The sequence below is a fragment of the Mustela nigripes genome, chromosome 13 (assembly GCF_022355385.1).
Source record: "Mustela nigripes isolate SB6536 chromosome 13, MUSNIG.SB6536, whole genome shotgun sequence".
NCBI lineage: Eukaryota > Metazoa > Chordata > Mammalia > Carnivora > Mustelidae > Mustela > Mustela nigripes.
In genome coordinates, this window is record NC_081569.1 from 101,374,129 (window position 1) to 101,390,988 (window position 16,860).

At 40.8% G+C, this 16,860-nt stretch overlaps 1 protein-coding gene across 1 annotated transcript in view; it reads right to left on the reverse strand.

Annotated features, from left to right (window-relative positions):
- Positions 1 to 16,858, reverse strand: part of GCH1 (GTP cyclohydrolase 1) — a 45,998-nt gene extending 29,140 nt beyond the window's left edge. Inside the window, exon 1 of the mRNA XM_059373244.1 lies at positions 16,361 to 16,858. Coding sequence (XP_059229227.1) covers positions 16,361 to 16,700 — 340 coding nt within the window. The 5' untranslated portion in view covers positions 16,701 to 16,858. The remainder of the gene's footprint in view (positions 1 to 16,360) is intronic.
- Positions 16,859 to 16,860: the final 2 nt, after the last annotated feature.

The following is a 16,860-nucleotide window of genomic DNA, read 5'->3' on the forward strand; positions in this document are numbered from 1 at the left end:
GACCCATATTCTCATTTGAACTTTGTACAGACTGAGCTACAGGCTCCTCACAGGTAAGAGAACAGTTTTAGAGAAGGAATTTAACAGGAATCCCAGGTTTCTCACTTGCACAACTCTAGGGGTGTTAGAAATCAATGCCAAATTACAACACAATTATTTCCCCACTGACCAGTTACCTTTTGAGATGGGCAAAGGCAATAGCTAGAAGCTTTCTGTACTGAGGTAGGGAAAAGCACCTGTTTTAAACTTCAGATTTTTTTTTTCATGGATAAAACTGAAGGCTGCCAATTCCACACATTATTAACTCTCAAAGTTATCCAAGCCTCCTAAGTATTCCCAATCTGGTCTCAGTTTACTACTCTGAAAATTTGTGGTAGACAAAAATGAGAACCTTAAAAGGCTATCCAAGGAAAGAAAGAAGAGTTTATTCAAGGAGTCATTTAAAAAAAAGAGGCACAGTTGCCAAATTTAGTTTTTTAATTGGATAATTTTATATATCTTTCACAATCCAGCTGTTAAACTGTAAATGGAATTTACAAAACAGATGGTGGTAACAAGGTCTGGTTCACAGCAATTCTAAAGAAAGAACACACCAATCTGATAAACTATCCATTTACTTCCGAAGCTTTTAATAGGCTCATCCCTTATCATCCTACATTCACTTATGCCATGAAATATCATACAAACGGATGTTATGGAACCATCTGTAATGTGTCTGACAAATAAATACCAGCATCAATTAAACTGAAACTAACATATCAATTGTTGAATCACTATATTGTACTCCTGAAACTAATGGAACACTGTTAATTATATTAGAATTTTTTAAAACAAGCCTCTCCAAATGGAGAGAAAGCCTAAAAGCTAGACTACAGAAGCAGTAGTAAAAAAAAAAAAAAAAAAAAAAAAGACAATTTTTACTGAAAGGAAAAATTACAGGCTAGGAAAAACATGTGACTATATTGAGCATAAAGATTTGATCCAGGCCTTAAGATGGATGGAAAGAAAGGAGGGTTTTCCAGAGGGTATAAGGAAGAGAGATACTGGGGCACCTCAGTGGCTCAGTCATTAAGTGTCTGCCTTCGGGACAAGTCATGATCCCAAGGTCCTGGGATGGAGCCCCGCATCAGGCTCCCTGCTCAGCAAGACGCCTGCTTCTCTCTCCCCCACTCCCCCTGCTTGTGTTCCCTCTCTTGCTGTCTCTCTGTCAAGTAAATGAATGAAATCTTAAAAAAAAAAAAAAAAAAAAAAGGAAGAGAGATACTATAGGAAATAAAATACAGAAAAACAGGAAACAACAAAAAGTAAGGTCTGCCTCAGTGTCTAGAATTGGACAGAAATCAAATAACCTTCTATTTTTAGAACATTTTTCAAATTAAAAATTACATTTTGCTCATGTCTTCTTTCAGGCCCTGCTTTACTCTGCATTTGTCAAAAATAATTATCATCCCCATTTTACAGATGAGCAAACTGACGCTCTATTATGTGCCTGCTAAAGAAGATCATACCAGTTAGTATAAGAGCTGGATTTTGACCCCATCTTCTGATTTCCACAGGACAGCCTGATCGCCAGCCACCAGAAATCTGAACCTGGCCTACAAGAACAATGAACTCAAGGGGGAAAGCCCAGAGGCAAGAAATCAGAAGTTGCTATAGTTCACAGTCAGCCACAAGGTAACAAGCCTAAAGCCAGTGACAGCAAAGGAAACGAAGGGAAGAAATCTGATGTTTTAAAATAGAAGTTGTATTAGTGATAAATACAAGGGGTGAAGGAGAGAAGCTATCCATCAGCTCAAGAGAGCAGAAGAAAGTGCAGCCTGATACCCAGAGGCTGTCAGAGCCCAGAGCTGGTGCACACTGTTTGCAAAAGACTGTTTTACCAGCTATTTATTTGGTTTGTATGAGAGAAAATTCAGTAATTTAATGCTACTTTGACCTTTACTTTTTGAAATGAAACTAGAACAGTTTCAGGGGAAAGGAGAATCCCATTAAATCTTCAAACTAATAAAAAGGCTTAAAAAAAAGAAAAAGGAACATCTCTATAGAAATTTATCCTAGGAAACCGGTAAAGAGTCACTTTTCAAACTAACTACAGACTTTAAATCTTCAAGATCCAAATATATTATGTCTCCTCCTGTGATATGGTATGAAGAAAGCAGCATTCTTGTTAAAAATGTTTTCCCTGAATTTAATCTAGTCTTTAGACCTAACTTCCAGTTCCAGGAATATGAGACGTAGAGAAACAAGTTAAATGAAAACAGGAAGAAAACAATCACAAATCTCAAAGGTGGAAGAGCTCATACGACAACTTACAATCTCTGATAAGTCAGTGTCACAGGGTAGAGGTAGGAAGAAATCTTCCTACCTAAAACCTAACAATAAAAAAAAAAAAAAAGAAAAGAAAAAATAAACTTTTGGGGCACCTGGGTGGCTCAGTGGGTTAAAGCCTCTGCCTTCGGCTCAGGTCATGATCCCGGGGTTCGGGGATCGAGCCCCGCATCGGGCTCTCTGCTCAGCAGGGAGCCTGCTTCCTTTCCTCTCTCTCTGCCTCTCTGCCTCCCTGTGATTTCTGTCTGTCAAAATAAATAAAATCTTTTTAAAAAAAAATAAAAAATAAACTTTTAAAAAACTAACAATCAAATGCAAATGTATGGATATTGAGGGGGTCCTAGTTTAAACAAATCATGAGTCAAAGACATTTGGGACAATTGGGGGCATAGAATTAGGTGTTAACTCTACTATTAAGAATGTAGACTATTAGATGTAGATATATTAGAGGATATGAAAAAATTAATAGTTAATTTTAGTAAAGATAGTATAAGCCGTTAAGAAGAAAAACACTTTCTAGGGTGACATTTCACCTCTAAATAAATGTCTGACTTGTTCTCAGTAAAATAGACTATGTCAATAGGGCAAAACATTAATTTTGAATCTAGGTATTAAGTATGTTAGCTGTCCATATACAATTTTGTCCATTTTTGTGTGTGAAAACTTTATATTAAAAAATGAAAAGTAGGGAGGCACCTGGGTGGCTCAGTTGGTTAAGTAGCCGCCTTAGGTTCAGGTCACGATTCCAAGATCCGGGATGGAACCCTGCACTGGACTTCCTGCTCAGCAGGGAGCCTGCTTCTCTCCTTCCCTCTGCTTGCCACTCTGCTTACTTGTGCTCTCTCTCTCTGTGTCAATAAATAAATAACATCTTTTAAAAAATAAAAAGTGTAAAAGTAAAATAAAATGTCACAGGACACCTGGGTGGCTCAGCTGGTTAAGCATCCAACACTTGGTTTCAGTGCAGCTCATGGTCTCAGAGCAGTGAGATCCAGCCCCATTTTGGGCTCCATGTTCAACATGGAGTCTGTGTGAGATTCTCTCGCTCTCCCTCCCCCAGTGTCCCTCCCTCTGCTCCTACAGGTGTGCGCTCTATCTCTGAAATAAATAAAATCTTTTTTAAATTTTTTAAAGCAATAATAAAATGTCACAATCCTAACAGAGAACATTGGTTTTCTTACTATTACTGTGCTAATAGGCAATCCAACAATTCCACTTCTAATGGATAGGAAACCTTATTAACAGACTAAACCTCAAGCACTAGTATGACTAGCAATTGTTTATTGTTCCTGAGGAAAAAGTCCTTAAATAAAGACTTTGTCTCACCCATTGGGGCTATAGATTGGAAGACCACAGGCCCTAAAGAGCATATAGATGAAGAGCATTTTCAAAAATCTGCATCACAAGAAAAAAAGAGAGACATGTTACCATAGAAACTATCTGTGTGGTTGAATGTTTCAAAGGAAAACAGCACCTTTAGTCATGAAAGAAGCCTGAGGTAGAACCTCATGTGTCAGCGGAAGAAAGTCTTCAGACTGAGCAATGAAACAATTCTGACAAACGTGCCTGTAGTACAGACACCTGGGTGTGACGATTCCACTCCTAGTCCAACTGCCCCCTCCTGTAGACCAGATCCAGAAAGCCTTGAAAGGAACTTGTTAGGGCTTAAATTAGTTAGTGGGCACGCTGTGACTAGTCCAGACTAGTTGTTCTTTCCATTAAACCAGGATGAACTTGTTGACACACTAAAATAGTTTAAGAAACACTAACTGGACCTCATTCTATCAGTGAACAAAGTCTAACAGGCTAACTATAAAGCTGAAACAACTATAAAGCTGAAACACCTCTCTTAGAAAGCACTTTACTTCTAAACAGCCCCACCCTCAAAAAGCTCAGTTTATAGCAGTAGTGGAGGAATAGGAAGAAATGGGTATTAAAATGAAAGGAAAAAACAGTGTGGGATAAGCATGACTTATCTTGCTTATGCAGAGCAAGGGCTCTAACGGCTGGAGGCTGTAAGCTAATCACTCTGCTGCTGAAAGGCAAATTGTCTCTGGTGGCAATCAGTGGCACTTCTGTGATTGCCTGTGCATTTAGGGGAAAACACTTACATTTTGAAGGGGTAGTCAGTTAGCTCCTTGGCAAAGACCTCACTCTCAGCTGAACTCCAGCACCTAACACCTTCATCTCTGCTCATGAACAGCTTACCATACAATAGGCATAATTGCATTTTAATCTTTTTTTAGTAGAGAATTTCCTTGTTTGGGACATTTGTCAATGGCCTCTGTTGAAATGGGTCCTGATTCCTACTTAGAAAAATAAATACTCATTGATGTACATAAAACATATCATACCTCATAGAGAAGAGCCATATGTTCTGGCAAAGCTCTTCACTTGAAACAGTATTTGGACCAACTGGACCTCAAAAAAATTCAATGCAGAATTCAGCAACAGCCAATTTCCTCACCTAAATCTGGTTTCTTGTTCACAGAACTCTAGAGAAGCAATAGCTGTTGATAAATGGGTAGTGAGTGGGTCTCCTCATGGTTAGCAACCAAAAAAAAAAAAAAAAAAAAAAAAAGACAGTGAAAACAATTTAGAGGAAGAGAACAGATAATAAGGGCCAAATATTTTGGAAAAACGAGCCTCAGGTAGAATGTCTGCCTTGATCTCCAGCTCCAGTGTGGAATGAGGCAGAGTGATTTTTCAAGACAGACTGTGCCCTAAATTAAAGGCCCTCCTGAGAGGAGCAGTGATGGAATAGAAGGGGGAAAGAATGCAGTCGAGAGAATGGAACACAACAAAACTTCACAGCCATGGTGAGGAAAAACAAGAAAAAAATCAGGCAAGTATTTTCAGAAGGATGAGACCTGTTCAATTTTAGTAAAATTACAGTGGCACTAACATCTAGGAAGTAAGTTGGGAAGTTAAGAAGTCACTGGACTTCTGGTGTGAGGACAAAGAGTCACAGCAAGAGAAGATAAGACAGAGTCTAGAGATACTCAGGAAGTCCAAGAGTCAGGACTTGGAGCACAAGTAAGCAAGGAGGTTAACCAGAAGAATCACAGATAAAACCAACAACGAGATTGTCAAGACTAGACCAAATAGGCCAACTAGCAACACGCATTCAGGTAAAGTTCATTAGAAGGGCTGACTGGCCAGAATGGATTTTTAAAAGAGAAAGGAGCCCACTGATGCCTTCCATCCTGACCTTTAAAAAGTGGACAATAAATTGCTTTAACAGTTTCATTTAATTTTAACTCTATGGTACCAACAACTATGAATATTAGTATATTTTTTTAAGTCCAGAACACTTAGATGGCAGCCTTCTCTAAACCAGCATGGACAATTTCTGTCTCAACAACAAAAGGGGTGTGTGGGTGGCTCAGTCAGTTTAGCTCCTGCCTTCAGCTCAGGTCGTGGTCTCATGTGGGCTCCCTGCTCATTGGGGAGTTTGCTTCTCCCTCTCCCTCTGCTCCTCCCCACCACCCTGTGCTCTCTCGCTCTTGCTTACTCTCTAATAGATAAATAAACATCTTTAAAAATAAATAAATAAACAACAGCAGCAACAACAACAACAAAAACACTTGGGGTACCTGGCTGGCTCAGTTGGGGGAGCATACATCTCTTGATCTCAAGGCTGAGAGTTCAAGCCCTGAGCTGGGTTGTAGAGAGGACTTAAAAAACAAAAAATTCAAAAAAATTTTTTAAATCCTCAAAATGAATTTCCTTCTACTTTCAGCTCAAAAGTTACCACCTCCACAGTAATCTGCGGTTTCAAGTCTCTCCACCAGAAGCATCTGCCTCCCTTCTGACCACACAAAACTCCATATGCTTCTCTCCTCAGGAACTTACTGTTTGGTCCCTACTATAGACCCTGCTTTCTCTTTGCTAGGATTCAGGAAGAAAAACAGAATTCCTACATATTATGATCCTCACATACTAAGTAGGTCTTCATATGAAAACACAGGCACTTAAAAAATGAGGGGCCATGATGTCGATTAGAACATGAATGCTGCTGGGACACCTGGGTGGCTCAGTGGGTTAAGCCTCTGCCTTCGGCTGGGGTCATGGTCTCAGGGTCCTGGGATCGAGCCCTGCATCGGGCTCTCTGCTCAGCAGGAAGCCTGCTTCCCCCACCTCTCTCTCTGCCTGCCTCTCTGCCTACTTGTGATCTCACTCTCTGTCAAATAAATAAATAAAATATTAAAAAAAAAAAAAAAAAAGAACGTGAATGCTGTAGTCACAACATTGAGCCCAGGCAGAGCAGGTATTTCCATTCCACCCTTTACAAAAGGGGAAAGATGACAATTAAACTTTAGAAACATGCCGGTCATTACATGCATAGTTAAAAGAGAAGGTTGCATTCAAACTCAGTCTCTTTCTACATGCAATAAAGATCACAAAGAAGTGTGCCTGGGTGACTCAGTCCCTTAAGCATCTTCCCTCAGCTCAGGTCATGATCCTGGAGTCCCAGAATCAAGTCCTGCATCCAGTTTCCCATTCAGTGGGAAAATCTTTTTAAAAAAAAAAAAAATCACAATGAAGATCAAGCTCACAAATATATATATATAAAATATATAATAATATACATATACGTATACATATATAATATATACTATATATATACATACACATGTATACATATACATGTATATATATAGTATATATATACACATATACGTGTATGTATATATATTATATATATATTTATGAGCTTGATCTTTATTGTGATTTTTTTGTATATATGTATATATACATGTATATATACACACACACTATTTTTCTATAATTTCAGGGTAAACGTTTTTCAGTTATCAGATTTTTCTGGTTAGCTAGCCCTTAGGAAAAGTTGTATTTATTTTACTCCTAGATTTGAAACAACTTTGCCAAAATATTTTCACCTATTTGAAAATACATGCACATACCTCAAAAAACAAAAACTGGAAATAGTGAGAAGTATTGCTTCTATACTCATGTGCTATCAGCCCAGTTCATATTCTGATTAACATGGAATACCAATATAAGCAAAATTTTATTGTCCCCCATATCCCATTTTTCCTACAAAATATAACTCCTCTGAGTTAGCCATTCTAAAAGCCTAGACATTGAGGTTACTTCCACATTCAAGGCTATAGTGGCTAACTTTGAGCATACGTATTTAATGTGTCCAAGTATCTATCTAAGATAAATTCCTAGAGGCTGGATTTTCAAGTAGCGTATATAACTCTATATATGATAGATGTTGCCAAATTATCCTCCATAAGGAGAGCACCCTTTCAACAGTAATAGTTTTTGCCCTAGCACTTTGATAACATAATGCAGTATCAAATTTTTGGACTTTTGTCAATCTAACAAGGAAGAAATGTCTGTGTGCATTTCTCTTACTGAAAGTGAGGTCCAGCATCTTTCCAGGTGTTTAAATCATTTGTATTTCCTGCCCCATGAACTGTCTGCTTACAGGTCTCCTCAATTTTTCAGTTCTGTTTTTGACCTTTCACATTAATTTCTAGCCTCTCTTTTTATATTAGTTTGATTACCCTGTTGTCTCAAGGGGAATTGTAAATATTTCTTCCCATTTTGTCATTTGAATTCATTCATGTTGGTATTTCACATGTGATAATTCATAGTTTTTATGTAAATTATTTTCTTTATTGCTTCTAGATTAAGTCATAGTAAGGCAGAGCTCTACTTTAGAATTAAAGGAATTAATAGTCATAATTTTAAGCTTTATTTTAAATACTTTTAAACTTACTAAATAGTTGCAAAGATAGTCTAAGACATTCTTCTATATCTTCTTTATAGAAATTCAGTCAATAAATTCAAAAGGAATTAAAGGACCAAACATCATTATTTTGCAAATTATAATTACTGGGTCTAGACAATCACCAATGGCTATTAAAAGTGGTAGGTGAAAGACTGGTGAGGCACTTTATAATGGATGAATAAGGCTGATAACACCTGACACTGATCAATTTTAATGTCACAAAAAGACAACTGGATATTTAGTTGCCTCCTGACAGAAGCATATGCCACCATTTATAAGTTATTCTTTACTAAATTTAAGAGTTATTTTTGGGTGGGAGCAGGGAGGCACACCTCTAAATCCACTAATATTTAAGGAACATGTTAAACTAAATTATGAGAAAATAATGAGCAAAACCTAGAATGTGGAAAATTCTATAGGACAAATGACCCTGTTTCTTCAACAAATTATAGGGGATTAAAAAGGAATAATAAATTATAACAAATTAAAAGAAACTTAAGGACATTAATCAAATACAATGTGTGAATCTTGTTTGAATCTTTATCCAAAGAAACCAATTTGTAGGAGTGCCTGGGTGGCTCAGTGGGTTAAAGCCTCTGCCTTTGGCTCAGATCCTGATCCCAGGATCCTGGGATCGAGCCCCACATTGGGCTCTCCGCTCAGCAGGGAGCCTGCTTCCCTCTCTCTCTCTCTCTGCCTGCCTCTCTGCCTACCTGTGATCTCTCTCTGTCAAATAAACAAATAAAATCTTTAAAAAAAAAAAAAGGAATCAATTTGTAAAGAGACACCTGTGGAAAAATCAGAGAAATGTAAACACTGGATAGATATTTGGAAATAAGGAATAACTGTTAATTTCAAGCATAATATTTTTAGGTCTTTTTACTTTAGATATAGTGAAGTATTTATCAATGAAATGACACATTTGAGATTTGTTTTAAAGCAATTCAGTGAGGGAATGTGAGGCAGAAAGGTTGAAATAAGATAGACCTATGTTTATGCTAACAGTTGAGGCTAGAAGGCACACAGCAGCTCATTATACTACACTGTGTACATTTGAACATTTCTATGACAGCTTAAAAACTGATTGTAATCTTGACAGATTTTCTAGACATCCTTCCCCATAATTTTTATGTGCCAGGGAGCAGACCAGTCACTTCAGTGATACCTTGAAATAATATGTTGACTGACTCTAGGAGCTATCTCAAACAGGTGAGTTTCTGCAGTGCAGACTGTCTGACTCTACACACTTGTCTAAAAGATGACCTCTGGTCTAAAAGTATTCAGGAGGCCCATTTGGAATAACTTGTGGCTTTTTTTTCATAAAGACAAGTCCTCTGAATTTTTCTTCAGTGTATAAAACAAGTAGTATTTATTGAGCACCTACGCAGAGAGGATTGTGGTAGAAAAAAAAGAGTTAAGAAAGGGTTTTAGTCTTTATGAAATTAATTCAAACATGCTGGGAAGTTTGCTAGGGATGAAACAAGGAGTACAAACAGTTCCTCTTCTCTAAAAGGGACTGAAAAACTGTTAATGAGGCTTACAATCAGACAAAATTCCAGTGAGTAAATGTCTTCTCAGCCGTGAATATAACACATTTACCTCAGTTCAGACAATCTTTGATTAACCGAATCCAAATTATCCCCAGATCTAACTGCCATAGATTCAAAAGAGAATGTAGAACCACAGGGAATATATTCATTTATATAAACTGGAATATGATCCAGGATTCATAATCTAGCATTCGTCAAAGATTAGATAGTTGCCCTCTCCTGGCAAATTTTAGTACTGCAGTCTGACTCAACCTAATATGGGACTCTAACAGGAGTATATTGCAAATGAGCCAGTGGGTGAAACCCAGCCATGGAAGAGTTTCAAGAGCTGAACAAAGAAAACAGCTGAGAAAATACAAAAAGGGAGAGGAGGAGGAGGGAATTTAAATAAATCAGCACAGTATTATGATTAAACAGAATGCCAAAGAATATGACTCTCATCTTCTATCATCCTCCCTGCACTGCTGTTGTCAAGATATGACCTTGGCCAGGTCCTCTCTGTGCCTCGGTTTTCTTATCTGTAAAATGGGAATACATCACCTACCCTCTAGGGCTACTGTGAGGGCAACCGAGACGATATATGTAAAGAACTCAGCACCCAGTAAGTCATCAGTACTGTCTGTTTTTACTCACATGTCAGCTCAGGCATCCATGCTCCTATCTCCCAGCACAGATAAATTCCTTTGTTAAGTGCTCTCATTGAGCTCTGCCCATTTTATCCTTAACATTTCTCAATCTGTAATCCCACACTCACTCATGTGATTTTGATGAATATCGGTCTTTGTCCAAGAGTCTGTAAATTCCGTAACAGCAGAAACCATATCTGGCTTTACTCATCCTGTGGTCCAAGCATTCGGTGCAGGGCCTGGCACTCAATAAATTTGTTACATGAAACTGTAAAGTTGCCAGTCTTATGAAGAATAGTATTTATCCCTGGTATAGGTATAAGGTGAATTGTATTCCCTCCCCAAAAAGATAAGTCGGAGCCCCAAACCCCAGTACCTCAGAATGTGACTTATTTGGAAATTGAGTAATGGCAGATGTAATTAACTAAAGTAAGAAGGGACATAGTGGAGTACAATAGACTCAGTCCTATGTGACTGGTGTCTTTGAAAGAGGAAAATTTGAACACCAATAGAGACAGAGATTGGAATAATGTAGGCAAATGAACACTGAGGTTTGATACCTACCACCAGATGTTGGGAAGAGCAAAAAAAGGTCTCTGCACTACAATTGTCAGAGGGAGTATGGTTCCACCCACACCTTGCTTTTGGACTTCTAGCCTCTAGAACTGCAGGACAATAAAATACCTGTTGTTTAAACAGCCCAGTCTGTGGTACTTTACACCAACCCAATGAAACTAAAACAGGCACCAAACTGATGGTTTTGTTTGGTATTCCGAAGTTATCTATAGTGAACTTTTTTTCTCCCAGGCCAGAAAAATTGTTAATAGATAATATATTTTTAAAAGAAAACCTTAGGGGGCACCTGGGTGGTTCAGTCAGTAAAGTGTCTGACTCTTGGTTTCTGCTCAGGTCATGATCTCAAGGGTCATGAGATCAAGCCCCAAGATGGGCTATGTGCTCAGTGTGGAGTCTGCTTCAGATGCTCTCCCTCTGCACCACCCCCACTCCCACTCTCTCTTTCTCTACCAAATAAATAAATAGATCTTTAGAAAATAATTTAAAAAATAAAAAGAAACCATTAGGACAAGCTGTTTTCCTCCATTCTCAATGGCTTAACAGCTTTAATCAACTTTGACTGTTCCTAAATTCTAGGCATGTACTTCAACAACTTCATTATTTTTTCTTCTTTACTCATAGTACACTTTCTAGCAGTAAAAAGAACTAAGTCCTATAAATTATTCATTAGCAAAATGATTTAAAATAAAAATTACTAGTGAATCAATATTTAGATGCACCATACACATCCAAAAATAGCACCTCTCCATGATGAGATTAACATTTCTTGAATATATTTAAAAACTTGGGACATAAACCCACATTTCATCCGCAATATGGGAGGGATAGTAAATAATTTGATTCTCGTCCCCATTCATACCTTATAAATTGTTACAATTTTTAGTTCATCATTGGTCGGATTTGGTAAATCACAAGGATTTGTGATTAAAAAGAGGAAAAAAACCCTTTCGTGAGTACTAGCACATTTCAGCATGAAGTAACTAAGACTCAATTTTGGATAAACAAAGTCTCTAATTGCTTTGTATTATCTTTCTTTCTTTCTTGTTGAGAATGAGAGAGTGCCCGCATGCGGTGGGGGTTGGGAGGGCACAGGGGGAGAGAGAGGATCTTAAGCAGGCTCCACACCCAGTGCGAAGCTCCACACAGGTGATCTCATAATCCTGAGATCATGACTTGAGCCAAAATTAAGAGTCAGAGCCTTGACCAACAGAACCACCAAGGTGCCCTGCCTTGTGTTATCTTTAAAGGATAGATACCATCTTGCAGTGAAAATTACTGAGGCAGGGCTCCGCAATCCTGGTGGGAAGACAGTCATGAAGTCCATCACCTATGGTACCCTCTCCTCATGCTGCCTTACACACATGCTCAAGTGCTTCCTAAAAACTGATTTATGAAAACTGTTTTGGCATCATGGATAAGACAAGCTAAAACCTACATTAATTAGAAATACGACACAAGAGTTGTGTGTTCCAATAAATGCATAAAGAGGACAACTGATGAAAAAAGGTAGATGCCCTTAACATTTGGTAGATAATGTTCATTAAAAGGTTATTCCCAACTAAATCCAGGAGGGAACAGGGAATGGGAAATGTCAGACACAGGGACAAGAAGACCAAGAACCTCAAAGAACAGTAGACCCTCCAATTTATTTAAAGTTCCAAATAAGATATTGGAAATACAGGGAAGATTCCTTATTAGAAGGAGGACCTCACCGGAGGGCCTGGGTGGCTCAGTCAGTTAAGTATCCAACTCTTGATTTCGGCACAGGTCGTGAGCTCAGGGTCCTGAGATCAAGCCATGTTGTGTCAGGCTCTGCGCTTAGAGGGGAGTCTGCTTCTCTCCTTCTCCCTCTGCCTCTCTCCAAACCCCTCTCTAAAATAAATAAACAAATCTTAAAAAAAAAAAAAAAGAAGAAGAGAGACCTCATCAAAGTAAAACTTAGAATATATAAGAGAACTATGATGTTGCTAAATGGAAATAGGACAGCAACAGAGAAAGATGAGCTGGTCCAAGAATCAGGATGTAGTGGCAGATTCAAAGGAGAGCCAGTTCCTGGGAGAGGGCGCATACCCCATCACTGGTGATCATAGATGTACCCATGGTAAAGTACACATTAGAAAGTAGATGAAAGGTACGCTAAGCAAGGGTCATGCAGAGAAGGGGCAGCATAGGGAGAAATGACAAATTCCCCAGAATGCCAGAAGTTAGCATCAATCCACTAAGGAGAGAAGTAACAAAAAAATTATTTGAGGAATATAAGGCACCAATTTATTTTCTCTTTTACAACACTGAAGTCAACACCATTAACCATTAGAGATATGAAAGACACAGAGTATCTTGTTTACAAGTAAAGAAAAGTGAGAGTTTTAAAGCAGTTTGCTTCTTCCCAAAACAATTTATAGTGGTCACTAACTTATGCTCTCTAAAGAAATAAAAATTAGGGATTGTTCAGGATTGTTTTATTACTCTCTGCCATATTGACTACAGATTTAAAATACCCTTCCTTCTCTCTCCCACCCAGGCTGGGCTAGGGTCTAGACCACTACCATTTGAGGTTTACTCCTTTAAATTCAGCACTGTCCTTGTCCTCTCCTGTCTTCTAACTATGTGCCTCTAAGAAATGTATTAAGCCCTTAAGTGTGAGCCCTTAGGTAGAGGCTTTCAAACCTTTTACCACAATCCACAGTTAATTATATTTATATCTGGAGCCGGTACACACCAAAAAAACCACAAAAAACAAAACAACAACAACAACAAAAAAACCCTACAAAACCCACACAGAAGCACCTCACAACTTGTAACCTTAATCCATGTGATAGACTGAACTTTTCAATTCTACTCCACTTTTTTTTTTTTTTAATGCTGCTAACCCAGCTGTGAGGTCATAGCTCACAGTTTGAAATATTTAGAGATAAGGTACCCTGACACATCAAAATAACAACATGAGAAAGTAGGTAAGAGTTCCACATTCAGGCTGTCTGAACTCAAATACCAGCCCTACCACTTGAAGCTGTTAACCTCTCTGCCTCAGTTTCCTTGTCATGGGGTTAAAAGAACAGCGTTTACCTCAAAACTAAGGATTAACCAAGAGTTTCCGCATAAAGCAGTTAAAACATAAAAAAGTATTCAGTTAACGGCTAGTATAATTCTTAAATGGCCTGTGGACTCTTTTTATTGTGGTAAGCTATACATAAAATTTATCATTTAAAAAAATTCATTTTAGGGGCGCCTGGGTGGCTGAGTGGGTTGAGCCTCTGCCTTCGGCTCGGGTCATGATCTCAGGGTCCTGCGATCGAGCCCCACATTGGGCTCTCTGTGCAGCGGGGAGCCTGCTTCCCCCACTCTCTCTCTCTGTCTGCCTCTCTGCCTACTTGTGGTCTTCCTCTCTCTCTCTGTCAAATACATAGGAAAAAAAATTTAATTTTAGCCATTTTGAGGTATACAATCCAGTGGCATTTAATATACTCACAATGTTGTGCAAACACCACTATCACCACTCTCTAGTTCAGAACATTTTCATCACCCCAAAAAGAAACCCATTAAGCAGCCACTCCCCATTCTATCCTCTTCCCCAGGCCCTGGCAACCCCTAATCTGCTTTCTGTATCTAGGTCCATGCACTTTTGAAGTAATAGGTTAACAGGTGTAAAACCATTTTCTAAGGTAGATTGAAGTGTTCTTTGGATTCATTAGCCTATAGCTCATAAGACAAACTTATGCTCACCATTTGTTTAAATAAACCTTGTGGGGACGCCTGGGTGGCTCAGTTGGTTAAGCAGCTGCCTTCGGCTCAGGTCATGATCCCAGCGTCCTGGGATCGAGTCCCACATCGGGCTCCTTGCTTGGCAGGGAGCCTGCTTCTCCCTCTGCCTCTGCCTGCCATTCTGTCTGCCTGTGCTCACTCTCTTTCCCTCTCTCTGACAAATAAATAAAATCTTTAAAATAAATAAATAAACCTTGTGAATCACTTTAGGTAATTTTGTGACCTGTCCAGGAGTCAGAAATACCTCTCTGCTGTGAATTTGGCCAAGATTCCCAAAGGCTGACCCATGTTATGAAGGAGACTGCATTCAGTGTCCACAAGAGGCAGAATGAGTAAGTCCCTAAAAGAGGTTTTTCATTATTACATTGTGGAATGTTACAAAATGATAGAATATTCACCAAATGAAGATTGCTTATTCTTCAGTCTTTGCAGCTTGAAATTTGGCTTTTCAGTCTCTGAACTGTTACCATCAAGAGGTAAAAAAGAGAACTTGGACACAGAACTAGGACTTTCCTGGCTTTAGTGTGTAGTATTATTTCCTTTTGGAGCCCCACCCCTCTCACACTGATTTCCCACCCTTCCTCTGGGGTGTGGAAGACCGAGCAAAAATAACTTAGCTCTTCCCAGGATTTATAAGGGGAATCGCCGGACACGCCTCAAGAAAATAACAGGGGCAGGGAAGTTACCTTGCAAAGCAACACTGTTCTTTGAGACAGGATGAATGTAGAGGCTTCTTAGGCCAAATAACTAAATGTCACCAAGAGGCACCAAAGATTTAAGCTGGAAAACATCCTTGGTCCCAGTTGCAGAAATCAGAAGCTTTCGTTCTCTTTTTTTTGGTAAAGAACAGCACCATTCGCCCAGCAAATAGGCAGCTAAGTCATTTTCCATTCTCCCTCCCCCATCCCCTACAGCTTTCCAACCTTCTGGGTGAAAGTCTGACCCGCCTCAGGCACGAATAACATTGGGCAAACCCAACTTAGAGGTACTCCGATTCGGGGTTCCAGAGCCCTGAGAAACGTCCCGACTCCCAGGGAGTCACTTTATTGCTTTTGAGCTTTTAGAATGGGGACGGGGGCTTCAAACAGCAAAACGTCACGCCTCAAACTCTGGGCAAGTCCATGCCCTGAGCTGGGCCAAATCCCGGGAAAGTCCTGAGATGAGAGTTAACTTACAGTGGACCAAAGAGAATTAGAACTCTCCCCAAAACCCCGGTGCCTTAGCAAATCAGTTGAGCGTGCGGGTCTCTGAGTTTGCCACAAAGAATCACCCCGCGCTCCAAGCAGACCAAGCCAAAGCTTCACCCCAGACCTATCAAAAAATTAGACCTCGAGAAGAGGGACGACCTAGGAAGAGCTCCCTTCCACGAGCGCCAGGCGATCCTAATCCTGGCAGGTCTGGGTTCGGCATGTGCTTCAGGCATCCGGCCCTGGGCGCTCGGGCGACAGGGGCTCCAGCCTCCCACCTGGCACGTAGCTCAGTGACCGCGGTCCCCGCAACCCGAGGCTCAAGGGACCGGGAGGACCCCGCAAGGACCGCTGAGCCGGACGCCGCGCACAGGGCCCTCGCTTGGGCGGGACAGCGGGGCCAGGGCCGAAGGAGGGGTTTGGAGGTGACAGAACTCTTAACTTCTGCCAAGAGTGAGGCAACTCCGGAAACTTCCCCGAGCCGACGTGCGCCTCCCGTGGCCACCTACTCCGTGCCCACAAGCCGGAGCAGCCCGCGCCCACCAGGCCGGCGGGCGCACTGACCTGAGATGGTCTCCTGGTAGCCCTTGGTGAAGAACTGCATGGCTGTGGCCGCCCTCCAGGGCGTCTTGAGCAGTCCCTGCCGCTGGGGGTCCTCGCCCAGCGAGCGCAGGATAGACGAGTAGGCGGCCGCCAGGTTGGGGAGGTTCAGCTCATTATCCTCCTCGCTGCGCGGCCGTTCGCCCTTCCAGCCGTCCGCCGGCTGGACGCTCTTGGTCTCCGGCCGCGGCGGCTTCTCGGGCGGCCCGCTCTGCCCGGATCGCGGCGGCTCCCCCTCGGGGAACCCATTACTGCACCTGGCGCCCCGCGGCTTCGCCGACGCCCGCACCGGACCCTTCTCCATGGACCCGCCCGCTGCCGCTCCGGAGGGACTCTGGGACGCTTCGGAGACTGACACTCAAGCGCGCCGGCGGCCGCAGGCAATAGGCTGTGGCCAGGATCACCTGAGGAAAGTAGGCGACCGGCCAGGGACACGCTCCTCCGCCGGGGACAGTGGCAGGCTG